The following is a 24358-nucleotide window of genomic DNA, read 5'->3' on the forward strand; positions in this document are numbered from 1 at the left end:
ACAGTCACAGTGGGAAAAGAAATCTCATGCGTCGTGGTCTTTGGTTAGAATGCTAAAGAGGGTGTTGCCTCAGTAGAGGGGATGGTGTACTCAAGACTAATTGCTGATGGGGTGGGTTCCGCCTAACAAAGCTTAAAAGCAAGAGCTGAAAGGATAACTGTTTCCAAGTAACTCTGCTGTATCAGAGAACAAAGCTCAAGAACATTTTTAGGAAGAGAGAATTATTTAGCACATAACAATTTATAATTCTCAGTGTACATATAATGGCACACAATCGGGCTTCCCAGGTGGCTCTAGGGTAACTTGCCAATGCAGGAGACATAAAAGATGCGTGTTCCATCCTGGGGTTGGGAAGATCCCCCAGAGGAGGGCATGTCTTCTTGCCTAGAGAATCCCATGGACAGAGGAGCCTAGCGGGTGCAGTCCATAGGGATGCAAAGAGTTGGACACGACTGAAACAACTTAGCACACATGCATGGCATACAGTTAAAAATTACATCATACACAAAGAAGCAGGGAAATATTACCCACAATGAGCAGAAAAAATTAGTTGAAATGGACCTCAAAGTGACTCAGATGATAGAATTAGTAGACAAGCACATTAAAATAGATATTATAATTGTATTCCACAAATTCAAGAAATTGAACATGTTAAGTGGAAACATCAAAGCTATAAAGGCCCAGGATCCCCTGGTGGTCCAGAGGTTAAAATCCCACCTTGCAATGCAAGGGACACTGGTGAGAGCCCTGGTCTGGGAAGCTCCCACAGGCCACAGAGCAACTAAGCCTGTGTGCCATAGCTACTGAGCCCACGTACCCTAGAGCCCGTGTTCTGCAACAAGAGGCCATCGCAGAAGCCTGTGCACTGCAATGAAGACCCAGCACAGCCAAGAAGTAAAATACCTTAAAAAATTTATAAAGGCCCGAGTCAAACTTCTAGCAATTAAAACTACAATGTTGAAGATGGAAAAATACCATGGGTGAAATGCATGGCAGCTTAGAAAAAAATTCATGCCTGCAGAAAAAAAATTGTGAACTTAAAGAAAGAGCAATAAACACTATCCAAGGTGACAGAAAAGAGAAAAAGAAATGAACAAAACATCAATGAACTGCAGGACCACTTCAAACAGCCAAAAATGAGTATAACTAGAGCTGTCAAAGGACAGAGGGGAAAGAAGAAATGGTGACAAGAAATTTACCAAACTTGATGAAAAGTTTAAATCCATAGATCCAAGAAGCTCAACAAATCAAAGTAAGAGATACTGAGAAAACTGTAACAATGCACACATAATCAAATTGTTTAAAACCAGTTATAAAGAAAATATTAAAAGTAACGAAGAGATAGAGGTGGGAGGGGGGGATTGGGATGGGGAATACATATAAATCCATGGCTGATTCATGTCAATGTATGACAAAAACTACTACAATACTGTAAAGTAATTAGCCTCCAACTAATAAAAATAAATGAAAAAAAAAAAAAGTAACGAAGAAAAAAGAAGACACATTATGTGTGGAAGAACAGGATGACAGTAGATTTCTTGTCAGAAACAATGCAAGCTTGAAGACAGTGGAACCAGTTCTTTAAAGGACCAAAAGGAAAAAACCCCTCCAACCTAGAATCCTTACCCAAGGAAAATATTTTTCAAAAATATAGGTGAAATAAAGATGTTCTCAGACATACAACAACTGGAAGATTTCACCATTGGCTAACCTTCACTCTAGGAAATGTTAAAGAAAGCCCATCAAACAGAAGACAAATGATACCAGATGGTTGGACTGAACACCATGGGGGAAACACGAAGTAAAACAACAGTGATGCCTCTACACCCCTATTGGAATAGCTACAACTAAGGCTGACCCAGAACTCCCATATACCACTGGTGGGAATGTAAAATGTCACAGCTACTTTGGAAGACAGCTTGGAAGTTTCTCAAAAACGTAAACATCCACCTATCATGTGATGCACCTATTCCACTCCTAGGTGTTAATAAGGAGGAATGAAAGCATGTTTCCATATAAGACATGTACGTGAATATCCATTGCAGCTTTGTTTGTTGTTCAGTCAGTCATGTCTGACTCTTTGCCGCCCACAAACTGCAGCACACCAGGCTTCCCTGTCCTTAACTATCTCCCGGAGTTTGCTCAAATTCATGTCCACTGAGTCACTGATGCCACCCAGCCATCTCATCCTCTGTCATCACCTTCTCCTCCCACCCTCCATCTTTCCCAGCATCAGAGTCTTTTCCAATGAGTCAGCTCTGTTTGTAATAGCACTAAATTGAAAATAATTCAAAAGTCCGCTATTAGGTGCATGAATAAAGAACAGTATATCCATACAATGAATACTCCTCAGCAATAAAAAGGAATACACCATCGATACATACTACCACACAATTAATCTCAAAATAATTATGCTGAATGAAAGAAGTCGGATAAAAAGAGTATTCACACTACAGCTGATTGTCGTTATTTGTGGTAAAGTTCTATAAAGTTACTGTGAACACTAAATTAGTTAATACTGAACCATCACTCCCAAAGGAAATACAGGGTTAGTTTTCTGCAAGTCTCTGGTCAAAACATGTTTATAAACTGATCAGTACATAACCCTGTTTCATGAGCCTGTTTAAGACACATTTAGAACATCTTGTTGATCCATTAACACTGCACTCAGTCAAAATCACTGGAACTCAGGCCGGAACTAAGTTCCTCCAACGTGTGTATTTTCTCCGTAAGATATAGCACAGCCTTCGTGCACTTAGAAACACTAGACAGTGTTTCAGTATGACCCTTGGGAACCATTTTAAACAGCAAGATCACCAACACAAACCACAGAAACGTGAAAACGTGGCACTGAAAAGACCACGAAAAGGATGCTTGTTTACAGTATGAGTCAAAAGAAGGAAGTGTGGGAAACAAGAAGGCAGAGGGCTGCCTTGTTCTGACCTCAGCTGGGAGCACACGCAATGGCAAATAAAACCCTGTGCTACTCTGCAATCTGTGAACGACTCAGAAAATGCTGTGTGTGTTGATTCTGGAGTTTCAAATAAATTTTAGGGAGTTGGTAAATTCGCAAATACGGAATCTGCCAATAATAAGCACTGACTGTGTGTGATTCACTTATTAAACATTTTAGAAGGTGCAAACACGTCTCGAGTGAAGGAAAGCAGATCATTGGTTGCTGGGAGTGGGGAAAGGGAGAGAGGTATTCAAAGGAAGAGAAGGAGGCTTTGGAGGGTGATGGGTTAACTGCTTTGGTTGCAGTGATTATTTCACTGAGGCATACAATGCAGAACTTACCAAACTATAACTTTAACCACGGTGCTGTTTATTGAATGTCATGATACCTCAATAAAACTGTTAAGAGGAAGGAAAGGTCCTGATGGTGGGGGAGAAAAGAGTAAAGAGGTGAATTGCTAATTGAGGAGTGAAGGGGAGTGAATTATGAAATCAAAGGTAACTTGATGTTCCAAATTTAATTGTTGGGCTCATGACAAAGGTGCTGTCAGTAATGGAAATAGGGCATATGAAAGGAGGCCCAGGTTTCTGAAGGATAGAGGAAGAAAGTTCAATTTGAGGTTCCTGACCTAGGGCCAAGTCCTCTCTACCATGACAGATCAGAGCGCTCCCAGGGGCTGACCCACTGGTTATATAAATCCACAAACTCCTCGACTTCTCAACACCAGCTCATTTCTCTGGCTATCTTATTTTCCTCAGTGACACCACCAACTTGGAATCCTTCCTCTCTTTTAATCTCTTTATCTAAAGACCCCTGTCACTTCTACCCACTAGTACAGATTTCTTGGCCTAACTTTTGAGGCTTTCCAAAATGTGGTCCCAAATGATCACGTCTTACTTCTCATTATTCCTATCCTAGGTCCTCCACTTAAGTCAGGATGCCTGAGTTCTCTGACACAAGCCAGAGATGTTCTTAGGTATCTGTTCCTTCAACTGAAAAAAAAAAAAAGCTCTCCATCCCTCCAAAACCTAACAGTCCATCAGAACTTAACCCATATCATCTCTGAATTCCTACAGAGCCAGTACTATCATATGCAGTGCTTAAGAATTCTCTGATTTTCAAAGGTATATTAATTATACACCCTCAGTAAAGCTCATTAACCAACTGAAGTGCATAAGGCACTGGTCTGGACACTAGGGTTTAATCAAAGGTGAATAAAAACTGTGTCTGCCTCAAATGTATACAGCAGGGACAATACCATGATATCATTCCCAGGTATAATGTCAAGATACTAAATTACAGTCGTTCAGATGAGACACTTCTTGCTCTGAAGCAAGAAGTAATTGGGGAAAACTTCATGAAAGAGCTGACATTTGAGCCAGATTGAAGGCTGAGTAGAATATTTTATGTTGAAACAGGGAAGAGAGCTTCACTGGTGAAAACCCAAGGATAAGCCAAAAACAGGAATAGAAAGTGGCAAAGTTGTACATTTCATACTGGCAGGGACTGTATCATAAAGTCTCTGAGTTTTCCTTGGCATTACTAAAGGCAATGCTCAGAGATATTGTGGGTTTGGTTCTAGGCCACTGCAATAAGACGAGTCACATGAATTTGTTTTCCAGTGCATATTAAAGCTAGGTTTATGCTACATTGTATTGTGCAAAAGCATCATATCTAAATAGTGTACATAGCTAAGTTAAAAAATACATCATTGCTAAAAAATACTAAGCATCACCTGATAACACACAGTTGCCACAAATGTTCAATTTGTGAAAAAATGCATTACCTGCTCAGTGCAATAAAATGAACTTTGCCTGCATAGTTCACATGCAGTAAGTACTTGCTGAATTAATTATACTTGGTTGTAAGTGGCTTCATCTAGTTTCTAAGTGAATAATGTGTTACAAAGTGAGGTAGAGAGCTATATCTTTTATAAGCCTGGGTTAAGTGCAGGAATTTTATAATAAGACTAACATTGAAAGGGCAATTTAAAAATAACTTTAATGGCTTTTTTCCAGGCAGTATAGCTATACATAAGTAGCTGGTGCAGAAAGATCCAGTCCCCAGTTGCACAAATACTACCTGTAAAGTAAGTAGAAGATAATACCCTCTTTTGCTCTAATTGAGTAAAATTATGACACTTGCGACGTTTTAAATAAATTACAGAAAAGGTGTTCATTACATCCACACTATGTTTAGGTGTCATCTTACCAACTATGAGTTTTGTGACAGTAACTGATATAATTTTTACATTATCTGGAATTTCAAAGAAAAACAATGTTTTATTCTGCTAATGCAGAAACAACCAGAGTTCATAAGAAGCATCATTTTTAAAATTAAAAAAAAAAACCAAAAACCTGTTAAAATGAAACATTATTTTTAATCCTCAGGCCCAAACTCCCAGGAATTTTGAAATGAAATTAAAAAAAAGCCAATGAGCTGTAATTTAATAGTTTCAGAAACTGCCAGGTTCTAAGCTCTCTGTGTGTGAGCTGCCAGCATAATCACTTGTAGACTAAGGCTCACTGTTCCCAGGCTGGCGGCATGAGTCTAATTTTGAATGTGACGTGGGTGATGGGAGATGAAGGTGAAGATCAATCTCACCATGTGGTAGGTGTACGCTTCGAAACAGCAACTGGGGATTATGCATGAGATGGTCTCGAGCAACACCATGCCTTACCTGTGGAACTGAAATCCACAGGGCCGATCCACTTGAAGGCAGGTTTCCGGCCTCGATCTTCCGTGACATGCACTTTCTTTATCAGCGCCAAGCTGGTCAGCACATTGGCTATGTCATAGAGGCGTCGTACCTTTGCTTGAAGACATAAAAAACAGTTGCGGTCACACCATACCTCGGTCCGGGACATCACTCCCTTAGTTTGTGTGACGGGTCACTTTCTCAGCCACCAAAGCAGCCTCCAGCAGAGAGCAGTGGCGTAGCATGAGAGGCCAGTGGCTCCCGCGTGAAATCACTCAGGATTTCAGTGTCTGATCACCCCACTCAGCGAAGGTCAGGGCGTCCTTATGCTTTCACAGCTTCACGCTTCCTACCAGAGGCACCTGGTGACAAGCTGGGATCACTGTGATTGCAAAAACACCAAGGGAGGCAAACGGGCTGTAATTAAAGGCTTTAGGAAACGTCATTCTGATCCGTGGCTTGTCAGAAGCTTGCCTGGAGTCTCTCCCCGCAGGAGACCGGGGCACCCGCTCTCCCAGGCAGCTGGGCTGTGACAGTGACAGGGCTCCCTGGAGCTCCCGGCGAGGCTGCACTGCCGGCACGCAGGCTGTCCGGGGCTTGCGGTCACGCGGTACGACTGTGCTGAAGACAGTCAGCGCCTCGCCTCTCGCCCTGGCGGACACCCAGTGGGGCAGGGCTGGGTGGGCACGCCCTGAGTCCGAGAGGTTCAGGGAGAGACATTTGAAAATGCATGCGCTGGAGGAGGAATCCAGAGGGGCGGGCGGTAACACATTAGACGGGCAGGACGATGCCCACAAAGTAAGCTCTACCCAAGAAGTCAACTTGCAGGGAGGAGAGCCACTTGAACTCAGGGCTAGGATAAGCAGAGGGCTCTGGTTATCGGCCTGAAACCTCAAGTTCACCCCAGATGCAGTATTCTTCCCAATCCTGATAGAATTGGATTTTATTTAGTCCTTTCTCCCACAGGGTGGCTATACTTCCAGCTGGAAACAGACAAAAGCTAGAGAATGTTGAATTCACGGTTTCCAGGACTTGAATGAGCTACCAGCAGCCAGGGTCTCTGGCTCAGGACCCAGGCCTGGAGGAAAAGGAAGATGTTCTGGGTGTGAAACTCAAACACTCTCCTGTCCAGCATCCATGTCCCACCGCTCCCCCCACCCCCTCCCCTGCTGTTCTTCTGGTTCTTACCTGTAGACAACTTTCATGTCCACCCATCAGAAGAGTATGCGGGGGGTGAGGAAAAAAGGGAAAGAAAACTCAGACATTCCATCTTGGATGCAGCGATGCTAAAGAGAAACTCAAAGCCTCTGACACCCTCCCTGACATGCATCTGTGGGATGCCATTCTGCCTCCAGCATCCACTCTGCCGAGGAAAAGGCATCAGGCAGAACTTTCACAGGAATTCTAGGATGTGATCAACTTACCTCTCACAGCACCAAGAAGCTTAAAGAAGGCAAGAAGGAGTGCACATCTCAACAAAATAATTTGCTAAAAAATCTCCAAAGCTGCAAACATCAACTGATGAAACCCCACCCTTTCTGTGTTAAGTGGATTTGAGTGAAGATGCTTACTTTTAAATTTACTATGGTCTGGCGTATCTTGGCTTTCTTCTATCAGTATTTTGGCAGCCACATCAAGAGTAACTATCTTGGTTTTGGAGACCAGGAACAGCATGACAAACTTCTGGCTCATAATTCTCAGAGACTTGTCTTTCCGACTGTTTGCAGATGCTACAAAGGGAATGAAACAAAAGCATCAGAACACATAATCTACCACAAGAAAGATTGTACTTGTAGTTTGCCAGACCTCTCTAACTCTGTTAGCAGATGGAGAGATCACTTTTGATCACCACTTGGCCACACATCACAAAAAGATGGTTCATAAAGAAATAAGATAGATTTTTTTTCGGGTCCTAAAATTATTCTATAGTTGGTATAAATTCTGAAATGCTTTATACTTATACTCCACTGAATAGAATCTATGAAGCAATTTTGGAAAAGATTAAAGTAGAAGGGTGAAAGGATAGAGTGGGGATCAGGAAACATCAACTCTTCCCTCAAAGGCAAGGACTCCACTTGTATTTCTCTGAGCCCACAAGAGCTAGAATACACCATCCACATAGGAGGTGCCCACCTCTTCCATTGCATTTTGGAAATAAGTTAAAGAAATAAACAATAAGTAAGCAAGAGACATTGCTTAGACGTGTGTTGCCATAGATGACAGGCAAATCATCCCCGACAGATGGCTGTCTCCTCTGGTTATTTGGATAAAGACTGGTTCATAGGGTGAAATTAAAGGCATGAAGTAGTGAATGGAATGACAGCCAGGCCCACCCTTCCATATCTATTTCTTATATTTGCAAGTGAAACATAAGGAACATTTGCACTTTATCAGCTTAGCAAGGAGGATTAGGGTGAGAATAAAGATCAAAGAAGGACAGCATACACAGCAGCTAGGAGCGGGGAGAACAATGTAATACAATATAAGTAAGAAAAATTCAGCATCAAATGAAAGGTTGTCTGTCTTCCTCATCAGCATTTCCTGCAAATTGGGTTCTTTTCTAAGTCGTCCACTCCAACATATAATGAAACAAATAGACTCTTGAAGAGAGAAATTCTTTCCAAGTAAATTTTCCTTAAGGGCTCACAAACAGGCAGCAGTGTGGGACTGTCAATCTGAAACTGGAACACTACTCGCCACCTATGATCCAAACACACCAGACACCAATGAAACTGCCGCTAGACAGGTTTCCCATGAGGTGGAGTGGGTAGCCCAGTTGGGAAGCCATCTGTCTGCCCGTCTCCATGAGAGATTCCGAGAAGCCACATGCCTCCAGGGTGGCCCATCTGGCCCTCCCCATCTTCAGAAGAGACCGGTGTGGGCCCAGGGGACTCACAGGATGGGTAGTCTGCTTCGGAGAAATCCAGTAACTGTGGATCTTGGGAATCGGGACAGCCATCTCTTCTGCGTTCTCCGAATTTATAATCTATCAGGTCGAGCTCTTTCTGCTGGAGGTGTGCCATCTGCTCCTCATATTTCTGCTCTTCTCCTAATCTCTGGAGGTTCCTCAGGGTTTTGGGCAGGCTGTGCCTACCATGCCAGTCGTACTGATTCTTGGCCACCCGGCTGACCAGATGCAACGACTCCAGCACGTTTACAATGTCATAGATGCGTCTCCTTTCAACGCCTGTTTGAAAAATAGAAGCCAACCATTGTCATGCTGAACTTCCCTGATCTGGGATCAAATCTGGGTCCCCTGCAGTGGAAGCACAGAATTTTAACCACTGGACCACCAGGGAAGCCCCAAAGAACATTTATGAGTATAAATTCCTTGAAGGCTTGGGCCTTGTCTGTGAACTATTTTGTGTGATGCTTTGCCCAGCAAATGTAATTGCTCAACAAATTCATCCTATGAGAATGCAAGCAACAGAAATTATTTTTCTTTTTTCTTCTTGGGATCCAACTCTTGATAAGATCTAGGGTAAACATCCACCTTGAGATGGATGATAGTTCCATCTGTATTACATAAATAGGAGAGCAACTTTTCTTTGAACCTGTTAGGCAAACCACATGAACATTTCAACATGTTAAAACTGGTGGGATTGAGCAATATGCATCATAGTAATAAATGCTTGATGAAGGTTGGACGGTTGATTTTGACTTGTAGTTAGTCCTAATTATACAGACTATAAAACTGTGTCCAATAACTGTAACCTCATTATTGGACCATACTCTCCTTCCTGGAGTTTGAATGATGTGAAAAAATTACCCTGTTAATTCTTGTAATGGCCAGTAGGGAACACAGATGGTAAATATTCTGTTTCCTATTTTGTGCTGGAAACTTAGGAGTCAAGAGCTTGGACACCCTCCTCAGGGTGCAGGCGGAAGCCAGGGCCGGGGCTGGCACGTACAGGTCTCCGCGTGCCCGTCACAGCCACGGACAATCCCCCGGGCTCTCACACCCCGTGTCCTGCCTCACAGCCCAAAAGAGGAGCACAGAAACTCCTGCACAGGCTGACCAGCCAGCTCACGGATTCCCTACCCACTCACGCAGCACTCCCTAAATATCCAGGATTACGAGCAGTCTATTGAATTTACTAAAAATATTTCCATGGGTTAAGTGTGGGGTCTTCAGGGTCAGACTGCCTGGACTGGATTCCCTGTGTTATCCCTTACTAGTTGGGTGAGCCTGGAAGTTACATACTCTTTCTGTGCCTGGGTATTTATCTCACAAAATGAGGAGGATTCAGTGTGACAATAAACTTAAAGGGATTCTGACAGGTGTTAATTTATCTGCTCTTTGTATATTATTTTGTAAGTACGCCCTGTGTGGTGCTGGAGATATCTAAAATTCCTGCTGGCATTCAAGGTGACAGTAGAAACAGATTTTTTAAACCTCCCATCTGTGTCTCATCCTGTTATGCAATAGACACTTAGGCTTTTGGGACTCACTGGCCCTTCTTGCTCTTGCCTAAGTATCCGTAACAAATGCTGCCAGGCATCTCCAAACAAAAGGGCCCAGCAACAAAAATGCCTTCTTCCCATTCGCTTGCCAACAGCTGTTGTATAATCAGAGCAGACTCAGGGTATGCAGCTCTTGGCTTTACAAAGACTTAACACAAGAAGTAGACCAGATTACAAGAAAACTGTGGAGCTGAGAGGAAGTGCTATCCCCGCTTGAAGAGGCATTTCACAGTCAATCAGAACATTTCAGCTCATGACCCTGAAAGGCTCTTCACCCTCCAAAAGCTCCGGCTCTGCTGCCAGATGCCTGCTGGACGGTGCTGGCAAGACAGTCAGCAGCCCCTTGTCCAGATCTGCCTGGGCCTTGAGTCCAGTCTGTTTCCATATATTAACACATCTTGTTTAGAGCGTAACTCGCCATAAACCTTCCCATTAGAAATGTCATGTGAATGCAACTGAGACACCCCAGGGCCAGCCATATGCCCGCCTGTTTTGTTATTTTGTATTAGACAGGAGCTGTTAAGTCTCCATCTAGCGGCTAGACATCCCAAGAAATAAAGGAAGAAATAAGAAATAAAAGGACGATTCGAACCACTTAGACAGTTAAGATACCGCTTGACATGCACAATAGGTGTGCTGCCTGACTGATCACTCGCTTTTGCAACCTGGATTGAGTTTAGCTGTCCACTGTCTGGGTGCATCTAACAGTTGCATTTCACAGACCTCAAGTCCTGCAGCTTGCTCTGTCAGAAAGACTGTCCCTGGCACTGAGCCTTCTTTTCCTTTTGTCTTCAAGGCAATCCTATTCATCCTAGTCATGGCATTGGTTATGCCCGCAAGCCTTTACTCATTGTTACCACGCTTCCCTATGCCCCACAGAGCTTATCAAGAGCATCTCAGCCCAGTAAATTTTCCTAGGCTGTGTAATTTTCCATTTACTAAAGTCATTCCCTTTAACGTCTTACCTGTAATATCAGTTATCAAATCTACATGAGAGCAGAAACTGGGAAACAGTGCAATTTGAATGCTCTGCAGGTCCTTGGTTAAAATCTGGTCTTACAGCTTGTGACCTGGGATAGAGCCAGGAATTTAGACTCAATCAAGGAGATGGTTACCCTGGAAATAGCTTCTAGGAAGGGACCCCGTCTTATCTCACATGAAGAGAGACAGAAAGTTCATTTGGCAGGCCTGGAAAATCATGACACAGTAGGAAGTTGTTGCAAAAGCCTTGGACTTCTGCTCCAGACGGTTATAACAGGAGACCCACAGCCCTATGAGAGCAGGAGTCTACTCTCCTGACCTCCCTGGGACCTGTAAGGCAGCCTTCCAACATCTAATCTGTTTTCTTCTGCTTTGATATCAGCAAGATCTCTTGATAAGGGGTGGGTGTATAGAGGAACCCAATGAGAAAGGCATTGCATGATCTGTTCTTTTACCCTTAACCTCTTCAGACTAGTTTCTAGGACCCAGTGCCTCAGCTATGCCTACACCAAGCTTCTGTCCAGCTGGCTCACATCTCGTTTCATTGCTACCAGAGCCAGAATACTGTACCCTATTCCTGGGTTCTGAAACAGCTCCCCTGTCAAAGCCCTCTGCTTCCTCTTCCTGGCTGTACAGGTTGACAGGACAGCTTGAGGGTTGTGGAAGTGGGCAGGGGGAACCTCTCATAACAGCTGAGTAGAAATAGTTCCATGGAGCAATAAGTTACTAAGCCAGGCCCTGAGCTGGGCATGTTACTGATATGACTCCTAACTTTTCTAAGTTTCTGCAAGGTAGGTGCTCTGGTTTCTACGCTATGACTGAGAAAAGATTAATTAACTTTTTAAATCTCTCTCAGTCTATACATTAGAAAGCTGGGCTTCAAAATCCAGTTCTGTCTTACCCAAAGTCCAGCCCACGGTATTCCCATCGCAACCACTGGCTCCTTATTACTTCAATTTCCAGCAAATCTCTTTAACCATCCGTTTGAATAATTCAGATTGACAAGGATCAACTGAGCCACATTCTTAGGGCTATGGGAAGATACAGAACTAATAAACCAACTAAAAGTATAATCTGTCATAAAGCCTTGCGTGCGTGCGTGCGTGCGCGTCAGGTCGCTTCCGTCGTGTCTGACTCTTTGCAACCCGAAGGACCTCCCAGGCTCCTCCGTCCATGGGATTCTCCAGGCAAGAATCCTGAAGTGGGTTGCCATGCCCTCCTCCAGGCTCATAAAGACTACTGGGCTGACTTCTTTCAGACTTTTTTTTCCTTATATGTAAATTGTCCTAATTTGTTAAGGCGACACTCTGACATCTTCAAATCATTGTGATTTCTACTTATTCATCGTCAACAGTACGTTCCTTGTGAAACTAACTGCAATCCATGTCCACTAGGAGTCTCTACTTGGATCAGCTGCCTGCATATTTATAGCCCAGACACCACTGTACATGACACCCAGTCACACCATGTGGATGGATGTATTCCTCTTTGTTATAAGGCTTAGCTGTTTGAATTATATCCAGATGTGCTTTTTCTAGTTGGGCAGACTTGCTGTGAAGGTCACAGTACAGGGCTTCAAACATAACTCTCTTGCTTTCAAATTTGGCTTTGTAACAGAAATAATAGCAGTTCTGAACTCTTAGAAACATTAAAAAAAAAATAAACAGCAGGATATTTCTAAAAATCTTTTGAGTCTGTCTGAAATAAGATAGAATTAAGGTGTTAGCTATTAATTTGTAACGTGAGTCTTTTGCAAACACATTTTTTGAGGTTAAAGAAACCAAATATTTGTTTGACCCTCAGGCCTAGAAGGCTCCCTGGGATTCTATGCATGATGGTAACGACAGAAGAAAAACTCTACCTGCTCCTCTGTCCTCACTCTTTTGGAGGGCCTGCTCTTTACGTAGTAGAGGAGGCGATCTGGAGCCTTGGGCTTGCCCGAGGACTCAATTTCCCACCATACCTGGAGACAGGCCTCCAGGTGATCCCATGATACATACCGAGACTGACAGCAACTTCATCCAGGGAGATGGTAGTTTTTTCAGTTGACAGAGGGTAACTTGGATAGCGAGCTAGAAACTTCTGGCACAGGAGTCCTAAACTTTTCTGTTTTCTGCTTGGCCTTTGCTTTTCAAACTCATCCACAGCACTGTCATCTACAACATCAAGCTACAGAGGGCAGAGTGAGGGGAGGTGGGGAGATGTCACGGTTAGCATCCTGAAGGAGAGATTGCAGTGGGAGGGACCGCATCCCCATCCTCATCCTTACCATCCCAGATTCTTGTTAAAATACTCTTCCTGATCCAATTTCCTTAACCTTTTACCTACTGCTTTCTCTGAACGGAACTCCTCCTCCTTTGTGATTTGAGGCTGAGTCTCTGCCTGTGTGTTAGTCGCTGTCGTGTCTGACTCTGCAACCCCAGGGACTGCAGCCCCCCAGCCTCCTCTGTCCATGGGATTCTCCAGGCAAGAATACTGGAGTGGGTTGCCATTCCCGTCTTCAGAGGATCTTCCCGACCCAGGGATCAAACCCAGGTCTCCTGTATTGCAGGTAGATTCTTTGCCATCTGAGCCACCATGGAAGCCCTGAGGCTGAGTCTACTGGTTAAATTAAAAAGTGAACAACGCAATAATTTACAGGTTGCTATACCCTTGAGACTAGTGTGCTCACCAGGCTGCAGATCACAGCAGCAGCTGTAAAAACCTCCGGCCTTCCCTCAGACCTGATGTATTAGAAGCTATTTTTCCCTAAGATCCTGTGTAATTCCTGTTAACATGAAAATCTGAGATGGACTTGCCTGCACTGTGTCACCAAGCTTATTTTTCACAATTTACCAAGAGTTGATAGACCTGAACAAGGACAGCTAAATCTTCCTCTTCCTTCCTCTTTCTTATTGTAAGCACATTAAATGAGTTCCCTTGTCTTATCAACCCACATTTGAAAAAGGCTCAATTTAAGTCCCAAGAAAGACTTTTTAAAAAATGTATATATACGCTGCTTGTTCAAGAGCCCTGGTTCCTACAGGACAGGTAATTTAAAGACAACTTAATGTTAAAGCACTAAACCAGTGAACTAAACATACATGGGAGAATGATAAAATTTCCCCAATCACAAATATTTAGATTATTACTAAATCAGACTGAAAATTATAATTCATGGCAGCATTAAAAAATCCAAATTTCTTCATTAAATCAAAATTATTAAATACCTTTTTTAAGCAATAATTTAAGCAATGTTAAATTGCTTAAAAAAAATTATCATTAAAAAAACTCGTACTGCTAAAGAGAGGAAAAAAAAACCTGAAGAAAAGAATACAAAACACTCATTATGAAAAATGAGACAGACTGGGAGTCCCACTTCAGCTGTAAATAAATCAAAGGATTAAGTAGAAGAGTGCTTTCAACTCAATAGCAACCAAAAAGTTAAGAATTCTGTGACTTTTTAATAATTAGGTTAAAAATTTTCAATTCTATGAAAGCCCTTAGGGGCACAGCCTATATACCTGCAGGGAGTCTGTAAACGCATCATCCTTGTTCTCAATGGGCCTGAACAGTCCTTTTTTCTTTTCTCGGTCTCTTATGTCTGGGCTGGCGGCGCTAATGAGCATCTTCAGGTTAGCAGTGGGCGTCCATGGTTCTGCCTGCTGTCTGTCAGCAAGCTTAACCGGAGTGATGGGATTTCTTTCTGGAGTGAAGATTTTTTGCTTTGACAAGTCAATTGGCTCATTTTTTATTGGCGTCTTTGGGGCCATCCTTGAGAGATCAACAAATATATTTTCCTATTAAAAAAAAAAAAAGACCTTTTAGCAAAAATGAGAAAGGGCAGGTGTCAGCTAAGAGTGCACCTTGATCCCATCATTCACTAAGACAAGAAACTGCAAACAGACCACACGTCCAGGGCTGAAAAATATCAGGACGAAAGAAGACAAACAGAAGGATCCATGGGAATCAAAAGGTGGTTCCAATGAGAAACTGATTATAATTGGCTACTCCTTTTAAACATTTTTCACGGCATCTGTGTGAAAGAAGGCATGAGAGTATCTGTCACTGGTGAATGTTTATAAGAGTCGGGGATGACAATAAGGGCCAATGTGGGTTGCGTCCATATTGCTTCTCAGTGACGTATTTTTAAAACACTATTCACAAGTTTGCACTAACTAGTGAAGAGTGATTATGTTTCTGTTGAGTGTTCACCAGTGCTAACACAGCAGTTAATGGAAGGGCATCCACAGAAGGCCACATTTCAAACCATCCGGCAATGTATGGTCCCTCCCCTAGAGTGCTGCTTCTCAAACTACCCTTGCTGAAGGCACTTCCAAACTCCCACAGGCTGATACAAGGTCTTCCTTCATAGGACCCACACGCAACTCCCATCACATGTGACTCTCCCCTTGAGTTTGCCACTCAACCCAACCTATAGCTTGTCTAACAAGAGGCCACTGATCACAGGCTTAGATGTTATAGGGGCAAGATCCAATTACTACAGAGGTCTCTGAATGCTAAACTCTCAAGTTCTGCTATTGATTTTTTGCAGCTTGATAGAAGTTTGTGGACTAGCACCTTTCCCTAGACCATAACTTTAAGTAAAATGTCTTAGCTAATTATAAGAAAAGATTAATGATGGGTCCGCTAATCCATTAAGAAAAAGGACTGAGTACTCAGAACTCACATTTGAAACTATGAAGTTAGTTTCTGAAATGAATATCTTTCCTGCAGAATAAGATTTGCCATTCAAAACCAGAAAAGATTCTGCCCTTCCCATAGTTGAATTCACCTCCAGGCAATTGTGCCTGACATAATTAGCAAGGTGGATGAGTTGCATATTTGATATTCCTGTACACAATATCACTCTATGGCTTACTGCATGCTTAGATTTTGGCTGAGAAGCGGTTTTAAAAAAGTGTTTTCCTATAAATGAGCAACAAGTGGAAAGGGAAAAAGAATTGTTTGGGAGAAACTGGAATTCATGGTAGCAGGCCATCTCTTGTTCCTTGGATCAGTGGAAGCTGCCAGCTAGCCATGGTGAGTGAGTTCTGTCCTAGGCTAACGGGAAGGGAGCGGAGATGGGGGTGACAATTTCTCATACCACCGCAGCAGTCAGCATGCAGCCTGTATCTCCTCAGATCTCTTAACAAGTCCCTGCCAGGGTGCAATTCTGATGAGTCTTCCACAGGAGAACTCTCAAGGGAAAGTACTGAGTGCATATTATGTGCTACAGACAATACCTGTTTCATGCACTTTTTTTTTTTTTTTTGGCTGCACGGTATCTTTGTTCCTACGCCTGGGCTTTCTCGAGTTGCAGCGAGCGGGCTTCTCAGTGCAGTGGCCTGTCTGGTTGTAGCACACAGGCTCTAGAGCAGGTGGCCTTGGCAGTGGTGGGGCACAGGTTCAGCTGCCCCGTGGCGTGTGGAATCTTCCCAGATCAGGGATCGAACCCATGTCCCTGGCACTGGCAGGTGGATTCTTAACCACTGGGCCACCAGGGATGTACTGTTCCGTGCACTTCACGCCACTAACTCCTCATCCAGTCCTCTAACCTAGGTACTATTATTTTTCAAGCCGACAGATGAGGAAACTGAGGCACACAGAGGGTACCCTGCCTGAGGTCACATACAAACTCATTCAGTATAAAAGTCATGGGTAGGGCAAGAAATAGCTGATAACATTTTCTGAATTCCTGCGTCCAAGTTTCTGAAATTCTGCATCTAGAAATAAGCTTGTTTGGAGTATGAATTGGGATGGAGTTATCTTTTTCGAAGCTCCAGGGTACCCAGCAGGCCACTGATCCCCACAAACATCTATGGCGAGGCGGCATGGGTAGCAGTTCTGCATGCAGGCTGGTAGGGCCAGCTCATCAGCAGGGTGAGTGCAGGCAATTTCCTTCTCCTCACTGTATTTTAATTCTCTCAACTGAAAGAGTTCATAAAAATACTGATCTCTAGAGTTATGAGAATAGTTCCTGGCATATAGTGAGCACTCAATAAAACTTAGCTATTCTCTTCCCCAACTTTCTCGTTCTTTATTACCTTCCATCCTTGAGCTCAGAGCTAAGAGAACAGAGCACATCGTATTGCTATTTAACTTCCTGGGCGTGTGTCTTGTCTCATTAAGGAGACTGTGCACCTCTGGAGGTCAGGGAGCTAGTTCCACATGTCTCATTCTTCACTATTTTTGGCACAATGCCTTGCCCCTCATAGGTGCAAAAGGAACAACGGGCTTTGATTATCGAGTTATTTTAAAAGGTCTCCCCATGGTGGAGGGCGTGGTCCAGGCTTGCGGAGGTGCAGAGAGTCTTCCTCCTTCTCCACTGCCTCCGTGGTAGCTGTCTTCCGAGGAACACTGAGCTCCTCCTACTTTTCCCTACTGAGGAGCAATTCAGATCAATTATTTCCTCTAGCACTTTGATATATTTTCACTACAGTTTAAGTAATACTTGGGGCTTCCTTGATGGCTCAGATGGTAAAGAATCTGCCTGCAATGCTGGAGACCCAAGTTCAATCCCTGGGTAAGTAGGAGGGGAGTCAGGTCACGTGGGAGGTTACGATCGTTACCACACCTCTACATCAATAGAAAATAAGACAGAAAATTGTTTTGAGGTCTCAGGTGGGCAGAAAGTCAGTTGCAACCTAATCACACTGTGCTCCATCCGTCTGTCCATCCCCAAATCCTGACGCTGTGGAAGGTGGAGGAAGCGACTGGATTGAGAAACCTGGTTTTGGGCTCCACTCTGTATTTTGTTGATACTGGACAAAGTGTTGGTTTTGTCTGGACTCAAGTTTCCGGATCTATAAAATAAGGGGTTCAGACCAAAGTACCTATCTCCAAGGCTTTCCAGCAAGGCTGCCCAGCCATGCAGTGGACACTGGGGTGTACCCAGCTCTCTTGAGGAATGAATGCCTTATTTCCCCAGCTGCTGGACTAATGCCAACAATAAGCATCTTCATGCTTTGACTGAAGAGGACCGACTCACCCAGGACACACCCCTTCCCGAGAGACCAGGACCATCCTCAGGGGCTGGGAGAGGCCACACCGACATGGAGAAGCCTGGTCCTCTTGCCCAGACTCAGAACCACTCCAGGGGGTTCATCCCAGAGCTTCCCTCAGGGTGAACCCGACTTCCACGGAGACTGATCAATTACTGCTCCACTCCACCCGCTGTCTCATTCTGCTGCCTTCTTGTTCCTTAAATGGGCACCGTCCCCAGGGCACTCTTTACACCACCTGTCCGCTAATCTCCACGTCAGATCTGCTTGCCAGGAAAAAGCTGCCACACCCTGGAAATGACCTTGCTTCTCTCTCAGATGCAGCCTTGATCATGTTAGCAGCAGCCCGTTCAAGGCCCCTGGTGATACTGTGCCAACCTCTTTTCCAGTCCCACTTCATGCATGTCCTACATTTTGCATGAACAGTCCACTCGTGTTTCTTCAAGCCTGTCCCGCCTCTTATCACATCTGAACTGCTGCTCACACCATCACGTTGCTTCCATAGGCTAAGCTCTGCCCGCTGAAACCCAACTACTCTTTAAGACTCATTGCAAATATGACAGGCACATCCGGAGATGTCTCCTAGTCATTGACACATGCTCCTCTCCTTCAGAGCACATGTTCCAGAATGAGTAATCTGCACCCAGGACTTTCCCCTGCCCATCTCTCGGGGTTTCTGAAACCACCAGTCTGCTCTTATTCACTGCTCTCGTTTAGATCACATCTTAGGTGACAAGTCAACTGCATTTGACCTCACTGCTACAGTTAAGACTATTTGCTTTATAAAATTCTCAGTCCTTCTGAGCTAGCACTTTTTCTCTCTTGGTTCTCTTTCTATTTGTGACTGTTCCTTCTCAGCCTCCTTCACAGGCTCCTCGTTTTCTGCTCTTAGAAACCTCAGCCCTCCACACTTCCCTATTTGCTCTCCAGGGCAGCTCACCCACTCATGGCTTTAAAACCAACATGTATTTGATAAGTCCCAAGTTTGTATCTGGCTAGAACCTTCCATGAATTCCCAAATCAGGCAACCAACTGCCTCTTGCACATATTTATTTATTTACCTGTAAGCACACGGGTATAAATAAATGCTTCGAGTTGAACTCACCTTCTTTTGAGCTTGATCCCTGGGTTGGGAAGATCCCCTAGAGGAGGGCATGGTAGCCCACTGCAGTATTCATGCCTGGAAAATCCCATGGCGAGAGAAGCCCGATGGGCTATAGTTCATAGGGTTGCAAAGAGTTGGACACAGCTGAAGCAACTTAGCATGCAAAAGATGAATGACCTTCAAAGAAAAGCCATGCCCACTAAGTCTAGGTGAGGTCCCCAAATTTACTATGTTAGCTTCCACTTCTTTACTAGTGTCCTTCCCTTCCACTTGCCTAAGTCTTAGCATTCATTCCTTCAAGACCTAGGCTCAAGTGTCACCCCCTTCACACAGGCCTCCCAAAGCTCAATCTTTCCTGTCCACTCCTTCATCCCAAACCATCCTTTTTCTTCTTTTGTCATTCCTAAATGCAGTATGGACAACCGAAAAGGAGAGTCTTGTTTATAACCTCACAACTTGGGCACAGTAAACTTTATGTTTTAAAGAAAAGTTTCTCCGTGAGTGGTAAGAAGTATGCAGTACTATAGCCTGTGACCAATGAAGATCAGACCATCAAGAAAGATAAGTCCTCTACATGCTGACTGACCCATAGGACACTGTTCCAGGCACCCACCAGGGGGTTTCAGGCAGTACCACTGGCTTCTGGCCACTCTGGAGATTTTGAACATTTCTTGAATGTCCACACCACACAGACTCATATGATTCTTCTGCCTACAAAGGCCATCTTATTCCTCTTGTTCCCGGATAGGCTGAAGTCCTCAGCCTAAGTATTATCTCCCCAGTGAAGCTTTCCAACTTCCTCTAGACTCCCTGTGAATTTATTTCTTACTCTTCTGTTCTGCTGGGGCAACTGGTTCCCACTCCTAGAGCACTTAAAAAATCACAGGCTAGTTGGTGAGTTTACATCTGAGCCCCTGAAACATCTCTGAGGTAATTGAGGGCCAGGCCTGCATCATATTTATCTTTGAGCTGTCAGTTCAACTGAGTAAGGGTGAACAATATGGATTGTTGGGTGCTTTATAGACACCCAGAGAAAAGCGTCTACTTACTAATTCCAAGTCATAAAATAAAAAATAGGCTTAGGGAAGCTAGGAGATTTATTAAAACACGGTACCCCCAGCAACTGGAACATAAATATTTGTTGAAAAACTGAATAATAAATTTATTCAAGCTTATGGAGCTAACAAATGGTAGAACAGGAACTCAAAGCCAGATCTGACTCCAAATCCCACATTCTCAGCGTCCCTAGAATTCCTCTTTCCTTTCCTTTCCAGCAATGCGAAAAGAGAGATAAAAGCCCCATCGAGCATCTCCTGGAGCACTGATCTCTTCCTCTGCCATCTCTTTGACAGGTGAAATAAGCCCTGCATTCTATCTCAAACATTTTAGTCACTTTCCTAAATCTCTATGGAGTCATCTGTAGTTTTCTCTAAACCCACTAACATATGAAAGCTCAGCCAGGCACAGTACTTACTGGGCTAGAGTAGGAGAAGCACCCTTGTTGAAAGCACTTGATAAAAAAATCACCCACTTGGAAGGAAAGAAGCGGATACCAACTTTGCCTTTTCTCCCTCCTTGACTTTGTCTCTGTGCAAAGGTATACACACGGCTTCCCTGGGGGCTCAGACGGTAAAGAATCCGCCTGCAATGCAGGCGACCCAGGTTTGATCCCCGGGTCAGGAAGAGCCCCCAGAGAAGGGAATGGCTACCCACTCCAGTATTCTTGCCTGGAGACTCCCACAGAGGAGCCAGACGGGCTACAGTCCATCGGGTCTCAAAGAGTCAGACATGACTGAGTGACTAACACTTACTTACTTCCTTAAAGGTATACACATTCTTTCAAGGCTGTCCCATCCAAATTATGAAGAGAAACAAAAAGTTTTGCTCTGAAACTTGCAAAACCAAAACTCTGAATATATAATCTAAAGTCTGGGCATTGCCAGTCTCATATGGCAAATGGAATTTTTTAAAAGTCCTCTTTAAAAACATTAATGTTTTGGTATACTTCTTTTTGCAACAAAAATAAATCAAATGCTGGGGTGGGGGGTGGAAATCATACATGAAAAAGCATCTAATTTCACCTATCCAAAATTAATGGTTGTCAAGTATTCCTCAAAGGCCCATATAACAGGTGCTTTGCAGTCAGGCAGTTTCATGATGGACACTAAGCCTAAAATTAAGCTCAGGGCCCGAGAGAAGTTCAATGCCTAAGGAAGTGGCTGTGCTCAGTTTGATATTTAAAGTTTCTAAACCTGGCTATGTCATATCTACTTGCCTCTGCCTCAAAATGCTTAGATGTTCATTACTAACAAGCTTTCCCACCTACTCAGTAGGGCACTGGCTGGCAAGGGCATTGTGATGACACGAGTCCTGTTTAGACACTGCTATGGTTGGTTACTTCGTAATGTTTCTTGAACACAGCCCCACTGTCTTACAAATTACAAGGCATGCAAAACCACAAGGGGACGGCTCAGTGCATAACCAGCAGGAGTGCTGAAAATATTCAGTCTTGGTGAATATTCACTTTATCGGGAGGCCCTGCTCATGCTCTTGGGAAGATGGGACAGCCTCTAGGAGCTGGTTCATCAGTATGAAGAACATCTCTCTATACTTTAATAATCTAGCACATAGAGTTTTCCTGGGAACTGAGACTTAACATTTCTGACCAGCATTAGCTAATTCTACTTTTTTAAAAAATTTTGTTTTGGGTATAACTGATTAACAAAAAATGCTGTGAGAGTTTCAGGTGAATAGCAAAGGGACTCAGCCATACATACACATGTATCCCTTCTCCCCCAAACTCCCCTCCCAGCCAGGCTGCCACATAACATTGAGCAGAGTTCCCTGTGCTATACAGTAGGTCCTTGTTGGTTATCTGCTTTAAATATAGCACTGTGTTCCTGTCCATCCCAAACTCCCTAAATACTTCCTTCTCCCTACACCCCCAACCATAAGCTCCTATTGGAAGTCTGTGAGCCTGTTTTGTAAGTTCATTTGCACTAATGCATTAATTCTACTCTTGATAACTATAAGTATTACAGTCTTTTGACTGCAGTGTCTAGCATATCTTTGATTCACATAAATTTGCTTCAGCATTACATGTAACCTAGCCTCTTTCCATTACGTAGTGACTGAGAAACTGAAGGATATGGCTGGATGTCTCCTCCCTTAAAAAAAAGGCATAGTTCTAAAATGTTCACCAATTATGTTTATAAGACAAATACAAGTGGGATGCTGGAATCCTTAACTGAATTAGACATTACCATCCTAAATATGATAGAGCTTAAGGTATTTAAGTTCACTTACCTTTTGTGCATTTTCCCCATCTTCAATTGCAAAATCTAGTCTGGGCGGCCTGCTGATCAGGTCTTTTAGTGTTAGACAGTTTACCTCCATCTGTAATGTACATTAGAAAACGACTTTACAGTTGGATATTCTTTCCGTCAACAGAGATATCTATTACTCGCTCATGAACATGAACTTCCCCTCCCTAAGCTCATCCTGGGAATTTCCAGGGTCGTGGCTACCCCAAGTCTGTAAAACGCACACGAACGAACACAAACACTTAAAGCTGTGCTTAGCAATGACTGAAATTGGGAGGAAAAAAAAACCCGATAAAAATAGTAATTTTTAATGAAAAGTAACAGGACAAAATTAAGTTTCAAGTCAAGAGGGTGTAGGGCAAATCTGTCAGAAAGTACAGGGTCTCCTGGGTCAGTTAATTTTGGCGCAAAGAACTGGGAGGAATTCGGCTTTGACGGGGGTTTGAATGGGGGGAAGGAAACCTGATCGCTAGACCTAACCCACTCAGTGCCTAGCGCAGTCCCTTCCCAGGCCTCCGAGCAGACCCCAAAGATAAACTCTTGCAATGAAACCCCTAGCTCCCGAGGTTGGGCAGGTCCTCTCTCTACCGCCCGGCCAGAGGGCGAGCTGGAGCCCAGACACCCCACGCACGCCTGGTCCAGAGGCAGCAAAGCCTCGATTCCCCGCCAGCCGGGGTGGGGAGGGGTGGCAGACTGGTAGCCGCAGCCGCAGGGTCCCCTTTCCCCCCAGTTCCCGCCTCCCTGCCAGCGCTACTTACTCCCACTCTGCGAAGGAGCCTTCCTGCCTCTCCCGGGACCTCCGCAGCCCCACAGTGGAGCGGGATCAGCTGGGGGACTCGATCAGCAGCTGGACGGCGACATCGGGCGGGGAAAGCTAGGCGAGCAGCTCCCCGCTCCAAGCACCCTTCGCTGGCGGGGACCCCGTGCCGTTCGCGGAGCGCCAGCGTCCCGGCCCGCCGAGCGCGACTCCTGCCCTGGACCGCGGTCCCCGCTAAAACACCTCCTCTGGCGCCTTGAGACCGAATTCGAGCATCCGCCAATCAGCGGCGGCCGGCAGGGCGGCCCCGGCCAATCGCGCGGCGGCACGGCCCGGGCTCGCCGCCCTCCGCGTCTTGGCGCTCCTGGGCGCGCGTTTCGGCCTCACTCGCCCAATTGTGGCCGCCTCGCCCCCTCCCCTTCCGGGTACCTGGAAACCTCGGGCCCGGGAGCCGATTGCTCCCGGGGACGCGCGCCCGGGCGGCCGCGGGAAGCGAGGGCAGGGGCGGCGTGGGGCGGCGGGGGGAGGAGACGCGCGTTCTTTTGTTGTGCGCAAAATACCCGCCCGTCCCTCGGCTGGCCGCGCGGGGAGACCGCGGGCACAGCCCGGGGACGAGGGAGCAGATGGAGTTTGGGAAAACGATACACACACTCTGGATGCTGCCGCCGCCACCCCCAGCCCCGGCAACCTGCGCGGCCGCGAAATTGTCCAGGCTTGTTGAGCCGACTTCTAACGCGAACGCTGGAGTGACACGTGAACCCTGGTTACCACGCTCTGCGGCGGCAAGCAGATGGCACGCCAGTTAGCCCTGGAAACTCGACTGCCAGCAGGACCAGCTGCTTTTTCCTTTTCCTTTGCAAGTCCAGGAAAGTTTTTTGGTGGTGTTCCCTTTTCAGAACATCGCCAATAATTAGCCTTATTAAATAACTCTTTGCATTATGGACTAGCATTCTGGGAAACAATCGAGGAACATTGCTGATTTGTTTGAAATGTTTCACTTCCTTCAACCTTAGTTTCTTACTTAAAATATGAATATTGATAGAGGTGTGTGTGTGTGTGTGTGTGTGTTGTGTGTGTATTAATAGGCGTGG

At 44.7% G+C, this 24358-nt stretch overlaps 1 protein-coding gene across 1 annotated transcript in view; it reads right to left on the reverse strand.

Annotated features, from left to right (window-relative positions):
• The window catches only part of E2F7 (E2F transcription factor 7), a 37489-nt gene extending 14012 nt beyond the window's left edge, over positions 1-23477 (reverse strand). The window contains exons 1-7 of the mRNA XM_061124959.1: positions 23269-23477; positions 22494-22583; positions 14603-14878; positions 13100-13268; positions 8551-8841; positions 7226-7384; positions 5637-5771 (exon numbers count right to left, since the gene is read on the reverse strand). Of these exons, the coding sequence (XP_060980942.1) occupies positions 5637-5771; positions 7226-7384; positions 8551-8841; positions 13100-13268; positions 14603-14878; positions 22494-22583 (1120 nt within the window). The 5' untranslated portion in view covers positions 23269-23477. The remainder of the gene's footprint in view (positions 1-5636; positions 5772-7225; positions 7385-8550; positions 8842-13099; positions 13269-14602; positions 14879-22493; positions 22584-23268) is intronic.
• Positions 23478-24358: the final 881 nt, after the last annotated feature.

The sequence above is a fragment of the Dama dama genome, chromosome 3, assembly GCF_033118175.1.
Source record: "Dama dama isolate Ldn47 chromosome 3, ASM3311817v1, whole genome shotgun sequence".
Classification (NCBI taxonomy): Eukaryota; Metazoa; Chordata; class Mammalia; order Artiodactyla; family Cervidae; genus Dama; species Dama dama.